Below are 11,258 nucleotides of genomic sequence, written 5' to 3'. Positions count from 1 at the left end.
TAATGAAAACCCTCTACCGAGTGGCTAAATTATAGTAAATACTGCTATACTGTTAGGGTATAATTCATATCCAACAAATGGAGCATACATTATTTTTGCACTGGAAGTTAGAAGAAGATACTTGTTTTACGCAGTAAGAAATGACTGTCGCTTGCACGGCCCATGCTAGTTTACGGGACGAGCATAAGCCCTGCTGCACGCATTTCTAAAGGATGACGTCAGGCCTGTCTAGTCTGTGCAGAGGACGTTTTCAAATCTGTGACGTAGGAGGTGAAGTTCAGCAGTGTTTGAAGGCGTGTATCTCGAGAACCAAAATAAATATCGCCGAGATATTTTGCACATTTCAGTTTTGTGTCATTATCAGTAAAATGAATATATTTAAAACTTTTTCATGTCATAGTGGAAATGTCCATATCAGATTCGTACTCCCACCGTTGAATTACATATACTCGCAAGTCGCAACAAGAGGAAACTTAAAAGCCTAGTGTAAAAATATTTTTCTTTTATTATAGATCCATGGCAGCTAAGGACGACTAAAATTACGTCCATTTAGTGCTCTCTGTTCATAAACATACTATATTTAGCCAATCTGAGCTACCCTGCCGTTGCGCTTTCATATATTAATTTTTAGGCTCAGCAAAATGTAATTTTCGGAAACTTATTACTTGCTACATAATCTTAAAGGTTTTCTAAACACATTTTTGTGATCAATTTACATGAGAAATTCTTACCTTCGTTCGAAATGGCCGAGTCTGCTGCCACGCACGTGTCAGCAGTAAGAATAAGCATCAAATTTGCTGCTGCCACGTAATTCGTCTGCTAAGAGGATGTTACAAATCTTAAGAACAGATTGAGACGAGAGAAATGCAAGTTTATTGTTAGTGGGAATGAATGTACAGGTAATTTAGAACCTTTTTCTTTAGAAAGCATTTAACGATATTATTTTAATGCTAATAGAACTTAACCTAACTAGGAGAGCATTTAGGTTTATTATTAGAAGAATGCTGAGGGACCTAATCTTAAAACATTTTTGTGAAAGTAATCGCTACAACGTTACAGTATGTGTTACAGACGTAATTGCATACATAGCATGATGAAATCACGATAAAACAAAGACCGAGTCTACTGCCACGCGCATCTTTTTTGAGGTTCCAGCAGAAAAAGAACGTGGCAGCAGACACTGCCTTGAAAAAATAATGTTTGAATAGCAATCTTATCGCACTCCAATGTAAAGCTTAGGGCAACCAAATGAAAAACGAAATTCTTTACGTACACAACAGCGGAAAAGTTTTCAGTGAAAACCCCCATTGCTTGCTGTAAAAAAAAATAATAAGTGTAGAATCCATCATTAAAGTCTTCTAAGGTGTTTGAATTAATTAATGAATTAAATATCAGTAAAGAAGTTACATGTTAATAAATATATGACCTCATTTATTTGGCACAAAAATAATAATTCCATGTAATTGATTTTTCCGCGCCAGAGAAAAATATATTTTATGATTTTGAGATGTGGTGGAGGACATTTAGTGAAACCCTCACTCAAGATAACGAGCGATGATCTGTCTACATTTCCTGTATCGAGAACAAACGTAAACAAAAACAAATCACAATTCTTATGTTCAGAAAGGGGGGAAAAGATTTGTTTTGCCATTTCAAATGTACACACAGCTTAATCTACGCGTGGAAAAGAACTCAAATATTAACGAGATAAACCCAACAATTACCAAACATTATGTAGACGCTAAAGAAGTGAAATCTAGAAATTAACGCCTATGAATAGGAAGAACGACATTCCTTGAAAAATACTCAACTGCCAGCTATCAACTGTAAGTTATATTAGCATGTATTCCAGAGTAGAGTAATAATCATTTGAATAGTGAGAATGAGGTGGTCTTACTTGTGTATAATTTTTCGGCACCACTTTCATATCTCGGAGTCACATTAAAATCGGTTATTTTGTGTTTCGCATGGTTCGTAGTTACCAATTGTGTATTACGGAATATAGTTCAAGGTGCCATTATGCTTTTTACACGAAAACAAACACAATTTTTCAAGTAGAGAGTAATTTTTGTTATGCCTTCTTTCGCTTCCTTAACACACAATATCGCGGGCAAAACCTGGCCCAAGTTCCTTTTGTTTTATTGCGATTTCATCATGCTACGAATGCAATATTTACATGGTTCGATTTCGATGTACGTCTGTTAACACATACTGCGGAGTTTTAGTGATTACTTAAGGTTTTGTTCAATATATGCTTTCGTGATTAGGTTAGGCACGTTAGGTTTGGTTCCCTTAGCATTAAAATAAAGTCCCTAAATGCATTGTACTAAGGTTCCGATTTACTTGTACATTCATTCCCACGCTTCTACGATATTTACGGTCGCTTGTCGACAGAATATCTTGTCCATGAGAAGTGCGTAAGGTAATTTTCAAGTTGTTTTATTTCAACATAAATAACTTTTTGGTAACACTTTACTATACCTGAGACAGATTTCTTCAAATTTACAGGAGAAAGTACTTACGCAAATCATTTTCTTTAGCGTTGTTGATGTTCGGGAATGTAATTTTGATTCATTTTAATGCGAATGCATGTGGTTTTGTACGAAAATCTATTTCCGACGCGCTATTGCAGCTGCCGCCGTTTGCTTCCTGCATGAGAGCACAATACGCTCTCGTATTGTCCGTATATTCTAAATTGAATGAAAGGAGTGCTAATGGAACCAAACCTAACAGGCCTAACCTAACCTAGTAGGCATACCTCGTCCCCGTGATGGTTTGTTGGGCTATCGTGAATTTTTGGGCTAACGTCAATGGTTTTTCTGGCTCAAGGAACGATCAAGGGTAAGCTATCGCCATGTTGTGTGTGGAAATAAACAAGAACAGTAAGTACTCGTAAATGTAAGAAATATACATTACTTTCCTAACAAATTCAATTATTTCACCTAAATAAGTGTTCCGGAATGCAGAATAGTACGTTAGCAATGTAAAAAAGTGCGAAAGAAATGATTCCCAGGTGTCTCAGGTATAGTAAAGTAGTATCAACTTTTTTCGAGTCCAAACAGTGCTCATTACTTTAAGGAAGGTTCAGATTTCGTGTGACAATGATTTCCAAAATTCTACGATAATTAGCCTTTGTGCTAGGACAAATCATAAAACAATCGGAACCGTTACCGAATACGTTGTATAACTTTTCCAAGTGTTTTGTGTTTTCTCGCCTGGCTGAAAATGCTTCCAAAACTGAGTCACTTTTGGGAGGGTTATGTTGTAGCCCTTTATGACGCAAAGTTCAGTGTGTCAATGATCAGGAAGTAGTGTAAGAGCAAGGATTGTGACGTTAGTTTGACTTTATTCAAGAATGTGATCGGCAAGTATAAGGATTTCATGGTCCCAGCGTTCGGTTCTCCAACAAAGGGGAAGAGAACACGACCGTGCACACAAGCCACCAACAGTATGCAGGCGAAACTTCGCAGAATGGCCATGCAAGAGAATCATCCGACCCAAAGAGAGATGGCGAATCATCTAAATATGTCTTTGGAAACCGTTAACAGCACCTTGCACCAGCATACTGGTGGTGGCTTGTGTGCACGGCCGTGTTCTCGTCCCATTTGTTGGAGAACCGAACTCTGGGGCCATGAAATCCTTATACTTTCCGATCACATTATTGAATAAAGTCAAACTAACGTCACAATCCTTGCTCTTACACTACTTCGTGCTCATTGACCATAGACATACTACACACTGAACTTTGCATCATAAATGGCTACAACATAATTCTCCCAAAAGTGACTCAATTTTGGCAGCATTTTCGGCCAAGCGAGAAAATGCAAAACACTTGGAAAAGTTACTCCTCCCAAAAGTGGCTCAGTTTGGGCAGGATTTTCAGCCCAGTGAGAAAACACAACCACTCTTTTACAGCTCACACACTACAAAGACATACGTGCCCGACCAAAGTTGGGCAAGTTCATTCTGAGCGTGGGGGAAGGAATCGCGTTTGGTCAAAAATATGCTGAACAGCCTCTGTAGTTATAACATGTATTCACATTAAAAATTAATGCAATGAATGTTACTACTATTAAGTTAGTCTGATACAAATCAGCCTGAACCCTTTGTGAAACGTAACATTAAAAAAAAATGTTTGTGCTTGTTGGTAAGAGTTCGTTATATCGGAGACACATTTCTTCATTTTTACAGAAGAAACTACTTACGGAAATGAGTTTCTCTAAGGTTTCCAACGTTCGTCAAGGTATTTTCTTTCATCGTGGATTAAATGTCTAGTATGGGACAAACACCTCTAACTCGTTTCTTCCTTGATTTTTACATTCATACTTGCCTATTATAATTTACGGAACATTTTTTAAGGTGTCATTATGTTTTTTTCACGAAAATAATTTCCATTTTTCAAATTAACGAGTAATTTCTTTTTTTCATTTTTTTACTTCATACGGTGCAAAAACCTTGTGTGATCATCACGCGTCGTGCTTGTGTTTTGTTGATTTGGAGTGGCTATGCAGTGTTTCCAACCTTGTTAACAGAAAAAAATATCTACTTCTGTGTTACTAACTTGGTATTTTTTCCGGTTTTGAACTTGTGGTTCGTGATCACGTTGCACCATAAACCATTCACGATAGCCCCAGGAATCATTCATGGAGAGCCCCACAAACCATTCATGAATAGCCCCACAAACCATTCATGAATAGCCTGACAAACTATTCATGCATAGCCCCAAAAACCATTTACGGTAAGGAATCATTCACGGATAGTCCCACGAACCATTCACGGATAGTCCCACGAACCATTCACGGTAAGGTTAGGTTAGGGAAGCATAGTTAAAAATTTTGGGGTCATACTAATAACATGGCGTGGTTGGAAACACTAACAGGGTGTTACGTCATCATATGCAGGGAACATCCGGGGAAGCAAATCGAAGCAACGGCAATTGCATGTTGGAGAGATATTTTTGAGGAAAAAAACATGAATTACCGCTATAATAGATTCCCACATGATAGTAATCACCTTCAGACAGTTCAACAATGCTACAGAAACTAATTTCCGCAAGTAGTTTCTCTTGTAAAAGTGAAGAAATATGTTCGTGCTATACTAGGCTTTTACTCATCGTGGAATCTATTTGACCAGGAAATCATGTATTTTTCAAGAGAAATATCTCACCGACGCACAAGTGCCATTGCTTTCGCTACGTGAACCGGATGCTGCATACGTTTGATGACGTAACCCCCTGTCAGTATTTCCAACCCCCTTTTTTTAAAGTATGCTTTCCTAACCTAACCTAACCTAACCTAACCTTATCGGAATGGTGGGGCTATCCGTGAATGGTTCGTGGGGCTATCCGTCAGCTACCCGTGCATAATGTACAATTTGCACACGTGACAAACACGATAGTAGGTATTTTTCTGTGAAGAAGGTTGGAAACACTGCATACCCACTACAGTAGTCAACTTCTGCCCCCCATATTGTGTGTTAAGGAAGCGAAAAAAGGAATAATGAAAACTACTCTCTGAAAAGCTTCCTAGTTCCTGGGTGTGTGGTTTCGCGTATGTCAGTTCACTCTGGTGCAAATGAAACATATATGTAGATTAACTTATACTTTAATAACATGAAGCACGTAAATAACACTGAATATAATGAAGAGTTCTTCACAAATGTACACGAATATGACGAGGCGTACAACACACGTACGTCGTCTCACGACTCAACTCGGACTCACACTGCGCATGCGCACACTGCATGACAACAAGCTTAATAAGAATGACAATTCGTCTGAACATCACGGCCCCTCTTGGAAGATCAGCTTCCAACATTAGAATACACAAAAATTATTACCTTTTACAATATAACATATTACACTTGAATACATAGATTACAATAAACACAAATTTTCTTTCTGGTTACATATTTACACTTTCTCAATTGGTAGAGGTGCAAGCTTCATAATAGGTCTCTTTAGTTCACCGTCTTTAGTTTTAACAGTTGCAACTCTTACCAAACCATCTTGTCCTTTGTGAGTTTCGATAACTCTACCTAATTTCCACTTCAATGTGGGTACGTTATCTTCCTTTATTAACACTAAATCATTGACTTGAAGGTTAGGCAATCTCTTCTGCCACTTCGGTCTACTTTGAAGTCCAGATATGTACTCCAAATGCCATCTTCTCCAAAAATGCTGCACGATTTGTTGACACCTTTGCCAACGCGTCAGGCGGTTAATTTTGCTCTTGGTGAAATCATCTTCTGGAATGTTAAGGAGGTTGTCGCCAATCAGGAAATGCCCTGGCGTAAGTGCTGTCAGGTCATTGGGGTCACTTGACATGGCTGTGATTGGACGAGAGTTCAAACAACCTTCTATCTGCACTAATACTGTGTAAAGCTCTTCAAAATTCAACACAGCATTGCCCACAACACGTTTCAAATGATATTTTATGCATTTTATGTTACTTTCCCAAATTCCGCCAAACCAAGGTGCGGAAGGGGGATTAAAATGCCACTTGATTCCTTCATTTGTCAGAAAGTTATGCACAGTTTCTCTATGGTTCGATTCTCTTAAAAAATACAACATTTTATGCAATAGTTTGTCAGCTCCTACATACTGAGTACCACAATCAGAATACAGGTTAGCAGGTTTTCCTCTACGAAATATGAAACGTCTCAAACATGCAATAAACGTATTAGTAGTTGCTGAAGATACAACTTCAATGTGAACACACTTAGTAGAAAGACATATAAACAAAACAATGTAACCCTTGATTATTTTATGTGATTTCAAAAATCCAGACTTAATTGAAATCGGACCTGCAAAGTCAGTGCCTGTGTTAATAAAAGGTCTTGCTTCGTTTACTCTAGGAGGCGGTAAACTTCCCATCAATTGTTTAGCTGTAATAGCCTTGACACGTCTACAAATAACACATTTGTTCACTATGCTACGAACCATATCTCGAAGCCCAACTATCCAATATGTTTGTGTCACAATAATAGTTCAGTAAACGGATGATTTTTGGGTAACACTATAGGATGTTTCTTATCTGAAGACACATCAGCATTGTGTAAACGCCCACCTACTCGTAACACAGAATTTTTGTCAATGAATGGACTCAACGATAGAAGTTTACTGGATGAGGGGAGCTCCTGCTCTGTTTGTAAACAGTTAACCTCGCTCTCATACGCTTCACGTTGGGTGACCTTGACCCAAAACTCAGTCGCAGCTGATAACTCTTCGGTTGTCAACGTCTGCTCTTTTCGCTGCATGAATGGCGCTCTACAGTTGCTTATGAATCTAAACATCCAAGCAGTAACACGTATCAATCTCAAGAATGATGAGAATCTCTGCAATAACTCCTTAGTGTCAAAGGTTGTAGTCAACAGCACACGAATCCTTGTTTTTCTTTCCTCCTTTTTTATTTCTTCACTTTCCACTGTAGATGATTCATGCATAGGCAACTCAGGCGAGTAAAGAAATGATGGACCATTCCACCATAAATGAGCTTCACACAACTGTGTAGGGAAAGCACCACGAGAACCAATGTCCGCAGGGTTTTCTTTCGAACGCACATGAAACCACTGTTGAGGATTCGTCAGTTCATGAATGAGTGAAACTCGGTTCGAAACAAATGTACTCCATCTGGATGGATCTGATTTAATCCAACATAAGGTGATCTGTGAATCAGACCAAAGGAAAATATTGTCTATATGCAATGACAATGATGACTGCACAACACTAATCAATTTGGCTAACAACACAGCAGCACATAACTCTAAACGTGGCAATGTTACAGGTTTTATGGGTGCAAGCTTTGTTTCCGAAACTAATAATCTGACTGTAACAGTGTTGTCATCATATACTGTTCGTAGATACACAATAGCACATGTACCTTTCTCACTGGCATCACAAAAACCAATCAGTTGACACAAAGTTGGTTCTCTACATTTTAAGCATCGTGGCAACTGTATGCTCTGTAACACATGTAATTCAGCACAATGTCTTTCCCATATTTCTCTTATGTCACTAGGAATAGGTTCATCCCAATTTAACTGTTCCTTCCACAGTGATTGAATTAATATTTTAGCTAACATAGTGACTGGGGTTAGTAATCCGAGTGGATCAAATATGCGAGCTACCTCAGACAACAACAACCTTTTGGTTAATACAGGGTGTTCACTAGGTGGGTTAATGATGAAACTCAAATGATCAGTAACCGGGTGCCACACAAGGCCAAGAGTTCTTATGAATTCGCTGTTATGGATGGAAGATATTGTAGGTTTCTCTCGCAAATGCTCAGGAATACTGTTCAACACGTCAGTATGATTTGACGTCCACTTATGCAACTCAAATCCACCCTTTCTCAACAATTGTGTCAATTGTTGCTGCATCTCTATTGCTTCTGGAACACTGTCAGCTCCACTGCTCAAATCGTCCATATAAAACTGTTGCTTTACGACTTCTGCTGCAATCGGGTAATTTTCACCTTCATCGTCTGCTAACTGACGTAACACTCTCGTAGCAAGAAAAGCAGCTGGTGTCGTGCCATACGTGAGCGTATTTAAACGATAAACAATCACAGGTTGATTGGGGGATTCTCTCCACAAAATTAATTGGTAGTCTCTATCCTGAAGATTCACCTTTATCTGGCGATACATCATACGAACATCACTCGTCAATGCAATAAGATGGCCACGAAAACGTAACAACATGGATAGTAACTCTGGTTGTTGTTTACCTCCATTCATTAACACGTCATTCAAGGACACGCCTGTGCTAGTTTTACTCGGTCCATTAAAAACTACTCTCAGTTTCGTACTTGTGCTTGTCTCCTTTGTTATAGAATGATGCGGAATGAAATAAGAATCAGCGGGGGTGCTGGGTGGTTCACAGTCCGCCACTGGTGTCATATGATTCAACGCAATGTACTCTTGCATGAATGACTGGTATTGTTCTAGTCTCTGGCTGTCAACTCGAAGCCTACGCTCTTGACTAAGCAAACATTTCATCGCCTTATCCTTTGAATAACCTAACTCGTCGCGGTTGACCTTAAATGGTAAGCGTACGACGTACCGACCATCATCCTCGCGATCATGTGTTCGTACGAAATGTTCCTCGCACAATTGTTCTTCTTGACTCGGCACTCGTAAGTTAGGAATCTCCTCCGATTCAAAAAACTTATTCAGTGTTTCGTTCAGATCATTTTCTTGGACAACAACGTGATAAGAAGACAGAGATTGTTGAGGTCTTTGTTGAGGAGTTTTGCCACAAACAACCCATCCCAAGCAGGTTTGAATAGCCACGGGTTCATTCATTCTCCCCTCTCTTCTTCCACTCATTAGTAACAATGGGAAAAGATCAGCCCCGATAAGCAACTGAATAGTGTCAGGTTTGTGATATGAAGGATCGGCAAGTTCAAGGTTTCGTAAATGTTTAAAACTCAGAGTGTTTGGTACACACGTTTGTGGCACTGTGTTGGATATTTTCTTCACAACTAAGGGCGAACAATGATAGGATCTGTCCCCGTTTTTAGAGAGTATGTTCAAATCAACAGTAGAGTGTGAATTGCCGGCATTTACACCCGAAATTCCAGTAACCGACACGAACACTTTTTTACGTTTCAAGCCTAATAATTGGGCTGCGTTCTCGCTCAAAAATGACTTTTCACTAGCACTATCCAAAAGTGCTCGCAGGGAGTGAAGCTGATTTTGTTTATCCTTTACTCTCACAACAGCAGTCGGTAACAAGACACGCGTTGCGTCACACTGCGTATCAGCTGTTATGTGCGACACCACTTGCGGTGTTGCCAAGTTTCCACTTACCTTAGCTCTTTGCGAAGTTTCACGATGGATAGACGTGTGGTGAGACTTACCACAAGACCTACACGAGCCTGATTTACACTTATCCACAAAATGGGAATTATCAAGGCAGTTGAAACACAAGCCCTTCGATTTCACAAACACTTCCCTCTCTGGCACAGATAGGCTCATATATTCTTCACATTTACTCAAAAAATGCGATTCTCGACACATAGGGCAAGAGGACGACACGTGAAATGAATTAGCACTTCTTCTAGCACTGGGTTCACTGTGGGGGGTGGGGGGTTTCCTTTGGGATCCTGGTTTCGGGTCCTTGGAAGATGCAGATGCTGCGAGCGCTCTCGCTCTGTTGTCCAGGAAGCCGCTCAGCTGTTCGAAAGTAGGAAGTTGCTCGGATGACACGCTCAGCTCCCATTGTTGCCTCGAAGTACTGTCCAATTTCTCCACTGTATGAAACACTAGGATAGCGTCCCAATGCTGCACTGGAATGTCCAACATACGTAAAACTCGAACACATTCTGTCGTCACGTCAACAAGCTTGCGTAAGCCGACAGCAGACTCAGTTTGTACTGAGGGTTGGGACACAAGCCGCTTAATTGTGTCGTTCACTAGCGCGTGTTTCTGTTCATATCTGTTAGTCAGAATGTCCCAAGCTTCTTTGTAATTCGAATCGGTTATCGCTATAGACTGTAACAATAACGCGGGTTCACCACGGACGCTCGATTTCAAATACTGCAGTTTTTGCGCGGGCGAAAGTGACGCGTTGTTGTGTACGGACGCCACGAACAAGTCTCTAAAAGAAAGCCACTGCTGTAGATTACCTGTAAAAGTAGGCAAATCCAATCTTGGTAGACGCACATCACTCACTGTCTTTATCTCGGTCACGGTCACGGTAGTTTGCCGTTTTTTCGCGATGTATAACTTGGCCAATGCTTCGTCGAGCCTGTCCTGCACTGAACCAATTTCCTCATCATATTGCTCAAACTGTTCGTCGGTGCACTTTTCAGAGATTTCACGGATCAGTTTTTGAGTGTCTTCTGTCAGTTGTAATGCTTTGTCTATGTACACTAAAACATTACCTTCGTTGAGATCATCTGCCGCCAATTTCTTCTCCAAACGTGTGACGTCACGTTTGAGGAGACGTTTGTTTGAAAGTATTTGCTCCATATTTAAGTCTCAAAACACGTAAAGTACATACACGAAGATCACAGTCACACCCGGCAAGGATACGATGCTCAGAATTGCTGGTAAGCACAAAAACACTGTCTCTCGAAGCTCAAACACAAAGCCGTTAATAAGGCGCACTTTCTCAGCGGGAACACAATGGATGACCGGGCCGTAACGAATCGAATCAACCATTTATCCGGGCACAGGAGGACCATGAATAGTTTCCTAGTTCCTGGGTGTGTGGTTTCGCGTATGTCAGTTCACTCTGGTGCAAATGAAACATA

At 40.0% G+C, this 11,258-nt stretch overlaps 1 protein-coding gene across 1 annotated transcript; it reads right to left on the bottom strand.

Moving 5' to 3' along the window:
- Positions 1-6,975: 6,975 nt before the first annotated feature.
- Positions 6,976-10,974, bottom strand: LOC145982805 (uncharacterized). Its single transcript, XM_083116172.1, has one exon. The coding sequence runs from the start codon at positions 10,972-10,974 to the stop codon at positions 6,976-6,978; it is 3,999 nt and encodes a 1,332-aa protein (XP_082972298.1).
- Between the last annotated feature and the right edge of the window lie 284 nt (positions 10,975-11,258).

This window comes from Lepisma saccharinum, unplaced genomic scaffold, assembly GCF_977018435.1.
Source record: "Lepisma saccharinum unplaced genomic scaffold, izLepSacc3.1 HAP1_SCAFFOLD_433, whole genome shotgun sequence".
Lineage (NCBI taxonomy): Eukaryota > Metazoa > Arthropoda > Insecta > Zygentoma > Lepismatidae > Lepisma > Lepisma saccharinum.
Note: the sequence above shows the minus strand (reverse complement) of the source record. Positions and strands in the feature narration are given on the sequence as shown.